This window comes from Durio zibethinus, chromosome 8 (assembly GCF_047325235.1).
Source record: "Durio zibethinus cultivar Kanyao isolate XHJ-2024 chromosome 8, ASM4732523v1, whole genome shotgun sequence".
Classification (NCBI taxonomy): domain Eukaryota; kingdom Viridiplantae; phylum Streptophyta; class Magnoliopsida; order Malvales; family Malvaceae; genus Durio; species Durio zibethinus.
In genome coordinates, this window is record NC_143169.1 from 24,889,181 (window position 1) to 24,903,652 (window position 14,472).

The 14,472-nt window shown below is 34.4% G+C and overlaps 3 protein-coding genes across 10 annotated transcripts; all 3 read left to right on the forward strand.

Annotated features, from left to right (window-relative positions):
- The first annotated feature begins 835 nt into the window (after positions 1–835).
- Positions 836–2,834, forward strand: LOC111278635 (uncharacterized). Of its 8 annotated transcripts, XR_016344137.1 has the most exons (6): positions 836–1,361; positions 1,480–1,525; positions 1,833–1,915; positions 2,206–2,296; positions 2,392–2,508; positions 2,613–2,834. XR_016344137.1 is itself a non-coding variant. In XM_089764927.1 (5 exons), exons 1-5 carry the CDS (start codon positions 1,248–1,250, stop codon positions 2,397–2,399), a joined length of 342 nt encoding a protein of 113 aa, XP_089621053.1. In that variant the 5' UTR covers positions 836–1,247; the 3' UTR covers positions 2,400–2,834. The 8 variants fall into 8 exon arrangements, 5 of the variants coding, with proteins under 5 accessions (XP_089621053.1, XP_022720992.2, XP_089621055.1 ...); XM_089764927.1 differs by having other exon boundaries at positions 2,392–2,834; XM_022865257.2 differs by lacking the exon at positions 2,392–2,508 and having other exon boundaries at positions 848–1,361; positions 2,206–2,386.
- Positions 2,835–2,922: 88 nt separating this feature from the next.
- Positions 2,923–8,132, forward strand: LOC111278169 (myosin heavy chain-like protein). Its single transcript, XM_022864715.2, has 11 exons — positions 2,923–2,972; positions 3,364–3,486; positions 4,610–4,784; positions 4,861–4,988; positions 5,224–5,271; positions 5,420–5,533; positions 6,059–6,127; positions 6,268–6,321; positions 6,528–6,683; positions 7,648–7,728; positions 7,813–8,132. Exons 3-11 carry the CDS (start codon positions 4,643–4,645, stop codon positions 7,876–7,878), a joined length of 858 nt encoding a protein of 285 aa, XP_022720450.1. The 5' UTR covers positions 2,923–2,972; positions 3,364–3,486; positions 4,610–4,642; the 3' UTR covers positions 7,879–8,132.
- Positions 8,133–11,766: 3,634 nt separating this feature from the next.
- LOC111278636 (protein E6-like) lies at positions 11,767–12,879 on the forward strand. The gene has a single exon (XM_022865260.2). The coding sequence runs from the start codon at positions 11,897–11,899 to the stop codon at positions 12,596–12,598; it is 702 nt and encodes a 233-aa protein (XP_022720995.1). The 5' UTR covers positions 11,767–11,896; the 3' UTR covers positions 12,599–12,879.
- The last annotated feature ends 1,593 nt before the right edge of the window (positions 12,880–14,472 follow it).

A 14,472-nucleotide genomic window follows, 5' to 3' on the forward strand; every position in this document is an offset into this window, starting at 1 on the left:
CAGTTCAAAACATTACATTAGTTACTTAAAACACACGTTCAAATAATCAATAGATTTTTTTTTTTTTTGGTAAAAATAATTAAAAGTTGAAACACTTTTTACAAAAGAAAAGATATGTAATTTTAAGTGAAAAAGGGATAATGAGAATTAGAAATTATTATGAATAAATACACAATGACTATCTCAACTATGAATAAATATTAGTAAATATTAGATTCGTTAAATTATAAGAATAGGATATTTCATTTATAAAATTTAAATTTGATTTTCATTATAAACAATCTTTCTTGATAAATAATACTATAGGTGAGGCAATTTATAAATCTAATACTTTAATGTAAATCCTCATCCATATCTATAACATATATTGGATTGAGATTATTTTTTTAACTTAATTTTTTTAAAACAAAAAAATTTTAACTTAAATTTCGAAATTTATAAATAGTTAGATAAATTGATAACAAAACACACTAGATTACATTCAAAATTATTATTTAGTTTATTTGAATACTATTTATCATCAAATCTCATTTTGTATTTTCTTAGCAATATATATATATATATATATATAGGCAAGTAACCTCTTCTAATTTTTTTTAAAAGGTTATTAATAATTTATTATTCTTACACTTATTATGTAATTATTAGTGTTTTTAGGGATTTTTTTATAAAATTCTTTTTAAATATTCTTTCAATTGTATTTTACACTACCAAATTGATGAGCCAGGCCCTAAACTGTATGGCATGATTGAAAATGGGCCAAGGATTGGGTAAAGTGGGCCCATCTCTTAAGTTTTCTGGGTCAGATTCTTAAGTATATCTGTCTTGGATCTCGGATTTTGGATCATGGATCGGATATTTACCTGCTGTCGCTTCAATCCCCCCAATAATACACGTGTCGCCGGGGAAGGACTATGCACCGCACGTGAATTTCTCACGCCGACTTATACGGCGTCGGCTGCTTTCCAATCCAAACTGACAGTCTGGACCAGCTATTTGTCAACCTGGCATAAATTTAACCTAGATTTCACGGTTGTCAACTGAGCATGTCCACATCCTATCATTTACCTCTCCGAATTTAATCCGTTTATTCAACCGCTTCCAACGTAAAATTTCTCAGTTGTCAGTCCAATGGCTACTCTTGTATCAAGAAGTCCAAGGCAATCGACGATGACGCCGCCGTGTCCGTGGCGTCGGCGGTGATAAGGATAGTGGTTAGGAAGCATGGTTTAGGCTTTGGAGGCTTGATGGATGGTTTCTTGAAGAACGTCCCAATTAGCTCGCAAAAGGATATTTTACATCACGTTGAGTACGCGGTGGCTCAATCGCGATTTAGTTTCGACGATTTCGAAACTTATCAGGTAAGATTTAGGGTTTCGTTGTTGGATTGAGAATGGATTGTGACTTTTTTTTGAAATTTGGCGGGAATTTATAGATGCTTTAATATAATTTGATTTTGACTGTTTAACATATTTGTAGGCTTTGGCACATAGTGTGAGAGATCGTTTGCTTGAACGTTGGCATGGTACTTAGATACATTTCAAGAGGAAAGACCCAAAGCGAATTTACTTCCTTTCACTTGAATTTCTTTTGTGTATTTTCTTACCTTTATCTAAGCCTTAAAATGATTGATGAGTTTAAGAGCTCTCTAAATGTTTGGTTATGCATTCTATTACTTTCCTAGTACCTATATTTATCAAATCTAGAGGATCAAACTGGGGTTTCTATTACACAGTAGAATAGTTTCTTGGATTTACAACTTATTATGGTTTGTTTTCATTGATTTAAATTTCGTTCATTCTAAACAACTTCGAGTAATTTTTAATTTTTAGGCCGTATCAACCTTGGCATATGGGACCCATTTGCAGATGCTCTAAGCCAGCTTGGTTTTGAGTTTGAGGTTTTAGCAGAGCAGGTTAGCTTGACATTTGCATTTTGTACTTCTTGATTGTCCTAATCTTAGATTGTTATTATTACTCAGCGGATAGATTAGGAAAAGAAATTGTTTGATTGTGAGGAGAATTGAAAGCATGGAGTATATATTAGAGGTCATGTTATGTGGGAACCAAGATTTGAACTTTGTAGATTCTTAATGCATGTAGCAAGCAAGCTTTCCTTACATTCACTTGTTTTATATTTTATAATTGGTATACTCATATAAACTACTAACTTCGCTCTTTAGCTTATTCATTATGATATTCTAAGGAAGGAGATGCTGCCCGGGGTAATGGAGGCCTTGCTCGTCTTTCAGCATGTCAAATGGATTCTATAGCAACTTCGGACTATCCTGCAGTGGGTATGCCTGTATTCTATATTTTGCTTGTAAGATTTGTGGAGGTATTTCAAGTAAACAAGTTGAAAGTAACTCCTCTCTGCCTTGCATTGGGTAAGGGTTCTGAATAATGATTCTTACTGGTTTTGAAACCAAAATGGGCTGTGAAGCTGAATTGCATATCTTCTAACAACTATTGGCTTATCCATAATCTGTACTAGTCTTCTTTTTTCAAGGTCAGTTTAGGAAGTCTTGCATCAACATCTTGTCATTTACATCTGCATAACTTGCATATCCTCTAACAAATATTGACATGTATGTGTAATAAATCTAATTCCAGGGATTTGTGCATCTTTTTCTATAATTATGGATTACGCTACCAGAATGGGTTGTTCCATCAAGTCATATTGGATGGCTTTCAACGTGAATAGCCTGATTTTTGGTTGAATTTTGGAAACCCTTGGGAGATAGAGCGGGTTCATGTAACATATCCTGTGAAGGTTTGCAAGTACTTAATTGTTTTAATCTGTTGTAATATTGGATATTTGACATTATCTTTCTATTAGTTTACTATTCTGTTTTGTTTACTAACTTCCATCTTCACTGCCACTATTTTTTTTGGATGGTTAAGTTCTACGGGGCTGTTGCAGACGATTTTTTGAATGAAGAGAAATATAAAATTTGGGCTTCTGAATAAATGGTAAAGCAGTAATTCTTTTCATAAATCAAAGTCTGCAAACATTTTGTATGGTTAACTATTGGCTTCATTAGCAGTAAATTTGGGTCGAATATCCTTGGTATCCTTTTACATTAATTGTCATTAAGATTATGTAATGAATGATTTTCCTTTATTTAAAATTCCTATATTTAAAAAGCAAAGGTAGAATGATTATGTCTTCCAAAAGTAAAGAGTCAGCAGTGCAAAGAGATTAGGATGATGAAATGATATAATGTACAAGTGATTGATGCAGAATTCTCCTCCACCTCCCAAACCCCTTTTCCAGAACTATTTTAAGAAAAAAAAATTGCTTCTACTCAGTTCAGCTGCTTCTGATTTACACGGTACCTAATGTGTCCTGATTCTGATGCAGCACTGCAGGACATGAGTATCAAGAACAGGCAGCATGAAATTTTTGATGAATGGATTTTTGCTTTTAGCTACGATAGATGGTTATGCAGTTGAAATTATTGAAGAAATAGGGGAGGATAACGTGGTGAGTTTTACTTTAAGTTAACATTGACCTATCAATTGACACTGAATATAACGACACACAAACATAATCAACAATATTAGTGGGACTAGGTTTATGATAAGGTTTCTCTAAGTTTTTCTTTGGTGCAAAAGTGCATGAAGTTGCAGCACTGTGTGAGAAAGGACGTGCTCTTAAAGTTCCTCTGCAATTTGCACTTGTCCCATGGTATATCATGGAACTTTGTCCCCCCCCCCCCCCCCCCTCCATCCCTTCATTCAACAATACTGTGTATCTCAACAAAGGTGTTATACCCTTGTTTTCTTATAGAGTTTGAGCAGCTTCTGACATGATTTGAATTTCAAGTGATTCAGTGTCATTCTGTTACTATACATAGAAGCTATCTAGAGGCTTAGGTAACTCTTGGTTTATCATCATGTAAAAATTAGAATGCCTTGAGGATTTAACCGTGGACACGTTGAAACAACGGGCAGCTGCTGATGAAGCATCCGTTGATCAAGAGAGATGGACTGAAATGAGTATTACTTTTAGTACTGCTGGCTCTGCGACAATCCAAAAGTGTGCTGGAAAGATTCAGGAATTCAACGCCCCTTTTGAAAACAATTTCATCTTCGATGTAACCTGTAAAACTTCTCGTCTTATGGGTTCCACGCGCCGGGAGGCTGATAAGCGACTTGGTCCGTGGGCAGGATTTTTCAAAATTAGACTTGGCGCGGCTCAAAACATTAGTTTATTAAAAAAAATTATTTATTTACCTTTAAAATATATATAAACATTAGCAATAAAATAAAATATTTTAATATACACGGGCCAGCTTAGGTGAGTTGAGCTTGAGGCTGGGTTGGACTTGAGTCCGGGCTAAGCTTTTAGGTATCAACCGGATTTGGCCCGACTGGAATCACGGACTCTTTGTAGATGTGGCATTATAAATGGATTCTGCTCGTGGAGAATGCAGTTTTTAATTTAAAATATATATATAAGTAAATAAAAAGAAAAAAATAGTTGGTATCTTTCTATTTTCATCGCGAAAGTTTTTCGTATGTAATTGTTTTTGTTCTAGTCAAACTCCCGGATCTAAAGCTATAACCTTCGACTACCTACGCTTGCGACGTGGGAACCCTTGCAGGAAGAAAGAAAAGATTGTTAACAAGAAACAGTAATGGCGGCTTATCTGATTCTCCTTCCTGCCATTCTCACTTGTTTCTTCTTCTTCTCTCCCACATTCCAAGATCAGCAAAATAACAACCACAATCCCTTGATCCGTGAATTGCACGACGCCAAGCTCAGGATCTCTCGTTTGGGTAAAATTTCCTACCTACTTAGAAACAATTACTAATCTTAAGCTTGATTCCTTGATTGTTGTAAAAATGGACGCAGAATCTATTCTCGAGGAAAGAATTCAAAGCATTAATGCTAAAACCCTTTATCTGAAGGAACGCGAGAAGCTTCTTGACGACATGGAAAACAAGATCACTTTTCTGCAGTCTGCTCTATCCAGTCTTAAGGTTCAATTCTTTCCTAAGAATCTTTGCCGGTGTTTTCGCTTTGTTTCATTTGCTTGAATTATTATTCAGATTTATTTGGATTGCATGTCTCCCTCCATTTGATGTCTCAAAAGAAGAAAAAAAAAAGCAATTTGAAAGCAGAAGATTGAAGAGTAAAGTGCATTAAATTAGGGTTTATTCAGTTAGGAAAGTACATATTAAATTGACATGTTATTTTGTATTATATTAATTGCAGGATAACTCATTACTTGCTGATGAAAGGCTTAAGGCTCTAGAAGAGGAGGTTCGTTTTGAATGCTTATATAAATATAATCCCTGTTCCATTTTTCTTTCCTATTGGTTTCCTTGCCTGTTGTTATTGGTGATTGACAAGAAATGTTTGCTTTATTGCAATATTCAACTGACTTGAGTAGTAGGCTTCATGATCCTAGGTACGACTGCTTTGGGCTGTTTTGAGAAAGAACAATTTTGAACTTCATGTTTTAGAATCGAAAGCACAGGACAGTGAGGATAAACTGGAAGTTGTTACTTCACAAGTTGAGAAGGTCAGCATTTATATTCATTAGTTCATTTCTGTGTAGAGACTAGAGACTTTGCTTGTGAATGATGAAGGCTTCTTCTTGTTTGTCACTTCAGAGTTTGTCAGACATAGTGAGCATCTAATGCTGAATGACTAAACATTTCTCTGTTTATGATCTTTAATTAACTTAAAGAATTTTCATCAATAACAGAAAAAACGCTTTAAACACCATCTTGTTGTTGTTCCAATTATTGCAGTTTTCAGGTTCCCTCATTTGTATATTTTAATATCATTGTTGGCGGGTCGGGGGAATCATTTATGTACCAGTCACTGCTAAGCTGTATTTCTTAAATTAAAAAAGAAATATTTTCTCCTGGATGCGACCATAATTTTTCTGAACTCAATCTTGGTTAATTTGGCCTTTCTTTTGATTGTGATGTGTAGAAGATTTTAAAAGTTTATTCCCTTTTGATTTTATTATCTCTTGATATAACTGATGTTGAAATCATTTGCATTTTACTCACTTAGAGTTTCATTCCCTTGCTTTTAGATGGCAGAAGTTGTTACAGAACAATGGATTCAAATTCAACATCTTGAGCAGGCACTTCAAATTGCTGAGGTATTGTCTTCCTAGACCCTAATGATATCAGTTATATGTTAAATTCATATAGAAATTTAATTTAAAAGAACAAAAAAGAAATTAAAAGTTCTGGCATTATAACAAATCTTTTATTTGCATCATTGCTTTTTGTCTTACAGATGAGGGCATTGCAAGCTCAATGGCAAAGGGATAAGAGATGCACATTCTTGAAGGTAATATAATAAGTTGACGTAGTCTTTCAGACCTTTTTGTTTTCTGTCTTGGTCCATTTGAAATTTATGTAAAATTTTTATCTTTGTATATCAAAGCATCATCAACAACTATATCTTCAATAGTTCCTTCTAATTAAAAGGAAATATATTTTGCCATATGCTCATCTTTCATTTGAGTCTTAATAATATCTTTTATGTGAAAATAGTTCATTAGTCACCTTTCTGGAAGACATCTTCCAAAGATGTTCAAGGCATTGGATTCTTATTCCTTGGGAAAAGGATCTGCCATAAAATACTACATGTCTCAAGCTCTGCAACAATTGAGAAGATTTTACTCAGCAGCTAAAAAGTATCACCATGAGGTATGTTTAATACTGCATGTATGGGATTTTCTATAATTGATATGTCTGAAAAAGAATGATGTTACTCTTGAAGGTCTTCACATGTCAAAACTTTAATGAAAGTTAACATTGTGAAAGTTTCCAACAATAAAAATGAAAAAAGCTCACTGGAAACATATAAATGTCACTATTGCCCTTGCTTCTCTTCAAACTCCTAAGCTGTTTGAGTGAGAAGATTCTAAGATACAATGGCTGCAAAATTGCATAATCTCTTTATTCTACTAAATCAGTTTTGACACTTAATCATAGAGACTGATATATGGAAACTTTTGGTCTCTTCCAACCTCAAAAAAATGAAAACTGGTGAGATACTTGGTTCTGCTAATAAGATTGTGAGTATTCATAGAATCATGGTTCTATCAGCCAAAAACAAGTATTTTTTGAATCATTAGAAAGTAGTACCTTGATGACTTAGATTATGAACCTTCATTGGCTCTATATTAGAGGCCCATGCCAATGTTGCCTTGAATGATATCAACCATATGCCAACATTAATTACCTAGGCACTGAGATTGTTTGCAAGAAAAGGGTCAAGAGTTGTCTTGCACTTCCATCATGGAATCCTCTTCAGACAATCATCTCTATTGGATGTATGCAAACATGAATTCTGCAATCTCATGCTTTACTTCAAAATATTACTTAGTCCTTGAGTGATAAAATTTCAATTTTCCTCCGAAGGACAGAATTGGGCTTGCTGTAAAATTTAAGGAGTTAATTTTACCAGCAATATGAATTTCACCAATCTGTCTACTTTGCGCTCGTTGCAACCATTATATGGTTTACTGGAAAATACATGTAAACAGGTTTGATTAACATGTATTTCTCTAGACAAAATTGCCTAAGTTCAAAGAAGTATATCCCTTCCCTATGAACTTTTGCCTTTGCAATAAATAAATAGAGTTCTTTCTTATCTGTCTGTTTGCAGTTGCAAGGTTTCATCAAACAAGAAATGCGAAGAAATGAATTTACTGCAGCTTTTGTCAATGATGAGCTGGTATTCTTTCTGGTATGTTCTCATGTATCTACTGGCTTGTTCTGTACCTGAAGTTTTACTTGAATATCTGGTGTAATTCATTTTGTGGTATTTCAGGCTTCTGCTTTGATTACCTTCCCTATATTGAGTGCTTGGATGCTGCTGTTATCACAGTTCAGCTAGGTCAAGAACTCTTCCATTCATAGGTATTGGCTTACCCTGAAATAGTTGATATCATCGGAGATGATGCAGTTTATGTTCTCTTCCCTCTTTTACATTTTGGTTTTGCTTATCAAAAGGTGAAAGAAGGGTTGGCACATGCACGCCCTACTGCACCAGGTCAGTTGGTTTATAATCATCAGTTCACATCAGTGGTTGTCAATGACTCGATTTTACATGGAAATATACCAGGGTCCTGATGAATATATTAATATCAATGTCCTGGGTCCAGATCAATACAATATGATAGTAGATTGATCCAAATTTTGATGTGTCAGGCTTATACTATTTGTAGCTAACGAAAAATTCGAGTCCGACCATTCAATTGATTTTGTGTTCAAAGATAAATACAAGACAAATGCATACCTTTACACCTTTGCACATTGGAAGTGTTTCAAGCCCGTAACAGTTATAATCAGCCATATTTGATTTTTGGTTTTACGCGCTTTCATCACAATTATGACAATTAGCGCAACTGCTGCATGAATATTAGGCTTAGGACGGAAGACCAAATTATGACCCCCTGCATATTCATCGCCCATATCTTTGGTTGTAGCTATAATCATAAGGTCCGTACCAAATGATTCTCATAATTGTTATGATTATTATTTTACTTATTTTTTTAATCTCCTTATAATTGACAACTTGCCTATCTATTTCCATGAAAATCTGACGTTTAACCACTTTGGTTCTATTGACTTCAATCAAAGAAGGCGGTGACATTCATTAATCATGATTAATTCTTAAATAAAAACAAATCAGGAAAGTGGTAAGTGGGGATTGCTGGTAAGAGTGATATCGGATTGAATTTGATTTTATTTTTGGGATAATGATTTTATTTTTTTAGGTTTTTTATTTTTTAATTTAAAATTTAATTTGAATTTAATATTTACAGTTAATATTCAAATTTAATTTAAATTAAATAAAAAAATTAATCGAAGTCAAATGGAATACTACAGTTTCAAATCTATCTCTGGTTCTTTCGAAATTTTTTCACTTCTAATTGCCAGTTTTGTCTGTTGCTGAACTTCAAGAAACTCAATTCCGAGCAATTTTATTGCTTTCCGGTTTCCCGTTGCGTGTGCTAAAATCCTTCATTTTCTGTCACCTCCCAACCTAATCCATTATTCAGACTGAAAAACGATGGGAGAGACGACAAGGGAGCAAAAACTCCAAGCCTTACCCTGAACTGGGACTTCCATCCAATTCTCTGCAATAAACCCACCACCGACAGCTTCTCTCCCCTTCACCTGAAGTGGGGACTCTCTTTTCCCCATAAGGGTCTCAACATAACAAATGTAAAGGGATTTAGATTGAGACCACAATCATCAAGCAAAAGTTCAAAATGATAAAGCAAAACCAACAACAATAAAGGGTTCAAATTCGCTTTGCTTAATCTAAAATTTACCTTTAAAGGCAAAAGTAAGCTATCCTATAATTCCATGACCCACTTGAACCCAACTAAAGACTTTAAATTTATTCGATGTACAACTTACCCCGTGAATTTTCTTGATATATAACCTATCATACTCCAATTACGCTAACTGAGTTTGTATAATTCAGTTTAGTTGAATTTTGCAGGCAGCTACACTTGGCCTTGAATTTTTCACAATTTTTGGGGCCATTTCATTGACTTTATTCAAGATGTTCAGATTTTGGTATTAAAAAATGTGGTCTGGTTTAGTCAAACTTGGGCTGACACATTATTTCTACATCTTCTGCTTCGTTACACTCGTCACTTTGGATACATTTTCCTTTCCGTTAATTTCTCTTTTCAGTTAGGCAAACTTTTTTGAAAATTGGTTAGGAGTTGATCGCCAAACGGATACCAGGCTGAAAAGCCCATCTACCGGTAATCACGCAGCCAAACTCCGCTTAATCCAGGGAAAGGAAAAAGAAAGCAAAAGTAAATGCCAAAGAAAAAGAAAATAAATTTCAAATGATTGGTCAAACACTAACGTTGACAATAAAGCGTTTATAATTCTGTATCATTTTTTTTAATCCAACCTTTCCTTTTTTTCTAAGCCCTAAGGACTAAACCTAAAATCCAAAAAATGGTAATGCTGAGTTGTGAACTATTCATCTGTCGTCCCCAATCCTGTCATCCTAAACGCGAAAACTATGAACTTCCATGTCTTCATCAAGAGTTCCCCCAAGACTATACTTGAAGTCTTACGTACTTTTAGAGGCGAAATCAAACAATAACGGGAGCCAAATAGTGAATTGAACGAGAGAGGAGGTGATGCATACATACTTTCATGTTTTATCATGATAACAACTTCTAAATATTACATTTTGTTTGGTAAGAAATATTAACCAAAGTCAGGTTCCTTTTGAAAAACAATCCAGTAATTGCTATCAGCTGTGGCTTCATGTTTTTAATCTTGCTTTGTTATTGGTTGAGCCATTGGTGTTTGATTTTGAATGCATGAAGAACAAAGGTGAGTCAAAATCATTATGAAGAGAAGTTTTCTTCTTTTCTTTTTACCTTTTTCCTTTTTATTTTCCCTTTGATATTGGCTCCAATCATTTTCTTAAAGTTTATTAAAAGCATTTGGTGACCAGCATTCAATTGCAATGAAGAAGAATACGTTAGGAGATGTTGCTGATTTTGCACTCTAACGATATTATGAATTGCGAAAAAAGAATACCTAAGGAAATCAGGAAGAGACAGATTTTGGTTAGAGATGAGGACTTCTCTTAGGATTGGCAGCTTGGGTTTTTTTTATTTCATCTTCGTATTGCAACTCAAATTCTTCCAACACCACATTGATTGCCAAATTTGGATGCATTTAAATTGGGATTTAAGGATATTTCTATTGGTTAAAATAAATTAAAACATTACGAATAATTTATTCTCATATGATTCATGTTCAAAAAATTGACATAAAAAAAATCGCAATTAAATCTATTATATTATATTAATTAATTATATAAATTAATTAAATTAAATTTTAAGTTCAAAAAATTAAAAAAAAAAATTACATCATATTGATTAAAGAAATTTAAACTTAAAATTTTCATTAAGAGTCTAGAGGGTCAAAAAATGGTATATACAATTTCTTTCCTTTTCATCAATGCACCAAAAACGATTCAACTTCTTTTTTATATATGAATTCAATGTTGATCATATGAACAAGATTTTGCCAATGTAGAAAATGATACATACTACCAAAAATATACATGATAAAATTCCACAAAAATGTGAAGTCAAGTGTTGTGGGTCCTTTGGTAGGGAATGCGCATGGCTGATGGCACTTTAAAGAAAGGGAAGCAGCGTAGAGATGGGGCCAGACCAGCAGTTCTTCCGTCCTGTAGACAAAGAACAGAAGGGCAGCACATGCAAGAGAGGAACTAAAATGCCATTATTTTATGTCCCACCCTCTCCCCTCAATCCTCGCAAAAACATTCGCTGCACCTTTCATCCAAACCCTTCTTCAGTCTTTCGTTTCTTTTCATTTTTTTCTTTCTAAGGGTACCCTCAATGCTTCTTTTTCCCCATTGAACATACCCTTATTGGCCAATAAGGTCAATTTAGCTTTTCCTTAGAAGATACGAAATACTCAAAGAGTTTTATCCAAATTAGAATAAAAATACTTTGAACTAGTAATTTTAATAGAATTGTGGAGATTATGTGGACAGTCGCATGAGGGAATCTTGAACACATGTTTGCCACAGTGGGGAAATGGGATCATAAAGAGTGCACCAAATTATATCTAAAGAAGATATAAATTATCATTAGCAACAAGCACAAAGGGAAGGACTCTTTTGATAAAGTTCTCTGCCGTGCAATGGACCACAATCATCACCATTCCCCCGTTCCATTCGCACCTAATTGAGTAGAAATTTTTACATTATAAGCGAAAACAAAAGGTTGGTCTTTTCTATATAAAGATTTTGTATCATCACAATTTCTCATAAGTGAGTAGTACTACTCACACATACACACACAAACATTTGCTGCATTTCGCTTTCCCTTTCCATGGCTTCCTCATCAAAACTCATCTCCATCCTGTTCCTCTTTGCCCTCTCCTCCATGCAAATTCATGCCAGGGAATTATTCAGCAAAATCCCTGACACCAGAGAGCAAGAGCATGAGACCTTCATTCCCGAGACGACCCAAAAGACGACCCAAGAGCAAGAGCCAAGGTTTATCCCTGAGACCCAAAATGGCTATGGCCTTTACGGGCACAAGTCAGGCCAGCTCCCTCCCAGCACCACCACCACCACTACCAAAGAAACCTATGAACCCTATGTTACCCCTGTCAAATACCACCCTGATGAACCCTACAACAGCATTCCTGCATCCAACAACAACAACAATAACAAAAACACTTTCTATTACAAGAAGAATGCCTACGAGAGTACTGAGCAGCAAAACTTGGGCGAGGCCAGGTTCACAGAGAGAGAATGGAGCACCAAAGAAAACCAGTACAACCACTACAACGGGAACAATGGGTACAACAATGGTGAGAAACAAGGCATGAGCGACACTAGATACTTGGAGAATGGAAAGTACTACCATGATATTAAGAACGATAACAACTACTATCCTAACCAGTTCGAGAACTCCAGGGGATTTGCTTCAAGGAACGAGTTCAATGAGAATCGTTACAACAACATGGGAAGGTACAACCAGAACCAAGAGGAGTTCGAAGAGAACGAGGAAGAGTTCGAGCCATGATCAGCTGTTGTACCCTACAGTTGTGTGAAGAACATCAAAATCAAGTAAAACAAGTATTGATTTTAATTAGATATGTTAAGTATGGTAAGTAATTAGCAAAAAGAGTTAAGATCAAGATAAATATTTATTAATGTGTCTTGTGATTACTTTGTGATCTTCTAATTTTCTGGTTTGCATGCTATCCTTTGGTTTGAAATATCAAAATTTTGAGACTTATGGTTTTTTTTTTTTTTACTTAATCAAATAATTTTATTGAATAAAAATGTAAGTATATTCTAATATGGTAGCTCTTTGTTTCTCTTGCTACATTGAATTTTGGTTTTCTTTGCAAAAAAAATTACACTCGAAAAGAAAATCCACCAAATTAAGAGCAAAAAGCCAAAAAAAAAAAAATCAGCTTCTTTAGATTTTTAAATTGACATTGATAAAATTTAATGATGCGCAAGGATAATCTTGGCAGCCTCACTAAAATTGTGATCCAAAATTTTAATCTTTCATGATACTTTAACTATCTGATATCAATATTGGACCTTTTCCTCTTGTCTTCTCTAATTGATGAACCCCACTTCACCAACCATTAAAGAACCTAACTAAAAAGTTAAATTCGAATAAGGTAGCGGTCATATTCGTGAAAATGTCGATCCAAGGATTAGTACATGCTTCAGCGTATTATCAGTGGGAAATCCCCAAGTCGATGGTGTTATTGATAGAAGCCGATTTTCAACTGCCATCAACAAAAAAAATGTCTATGTATGTCTCCCCCTTCCGTGTGATGTTATGCCCCCCCCCCCTCCATCGCTATCTTTACAGTGATAAAATATGCCTTTTGGTACACAGTTGAGCACTTGCAAATTAATCACCATTTGCAAGAGAGATATGTGAATCAGACTATTGATGTTTCTTGATAGCGGTTGTTGATGCAACGGATAAAATTAAGAATTGTTGGATTGCATCTGTTATTAGGTATTGTCAGTTCTAAAGATCCGATAACCTTCCCGGTCGGTTTTGTCATTTGAAAAAAAAAAAAAAAAAAAACCCAGATGATAGAACGATGATTCTTGCTTATAAAACCATAATTCAATCGTTGGTTATCAGATGTGATATTATTTATCCTATTTCGGATGAAAGTTTGTCAATTTATTGGTATTAATTAAGAAAGATAATCCACCAAATTGATGATCAAGAGGTAATTATGCTAGTCGTGGTTGGTAAACAACAAGCAAGGGAAAAATATGTAGGGTCACCTAGAATTTTTATCATCATAAAAGTAAAAGTTGGAAAAAGAATAAATATATAAAAAGCATATAATTCAAAACTCTAAAGAAGGAAAGTGAAAAATCATCCATTTCAATTGGATTTTCTTCTCCGTGAATGATGGATAATAGACTATGATCTTTTTCTTTTTCCAACTTTATTTGTTGTTCTCAAGCTTTAGGTTCCTGTCTTTTTGACTTACATATTAACTCGTTGCAATCCAAAGACTTGTGTTTTTGAAGGTCTATATACGTATAATATACGTCACTGTGGAATGTTTATACTTTATAGCATAATTTTGGGGGTTTGGTCAAGATAATGATAAGAAGCACTTGGAAGTCTGAGGCTAACCCGAGTAATTATTTGGGACAAGGGTGCCCTATCAGCAAAGCTGTTCCTGAAATTTTTAGGTACAGTGTCTTTATCGATATGGAACCCCATTTCAACAAGGAAAATTTATTGAACCCCAGAAATAGGAGCATATAATTGTAGGAGTATTCATGATGGTGGGGATTGAATGGTTAAAATTGAAAAAAAAAAAAAATAGAAATGGGCCTTTTGAAAGAGAGATATGATAGTAGTACGTAGTACTAAAGTAACAAACAAATAATTACACCCAC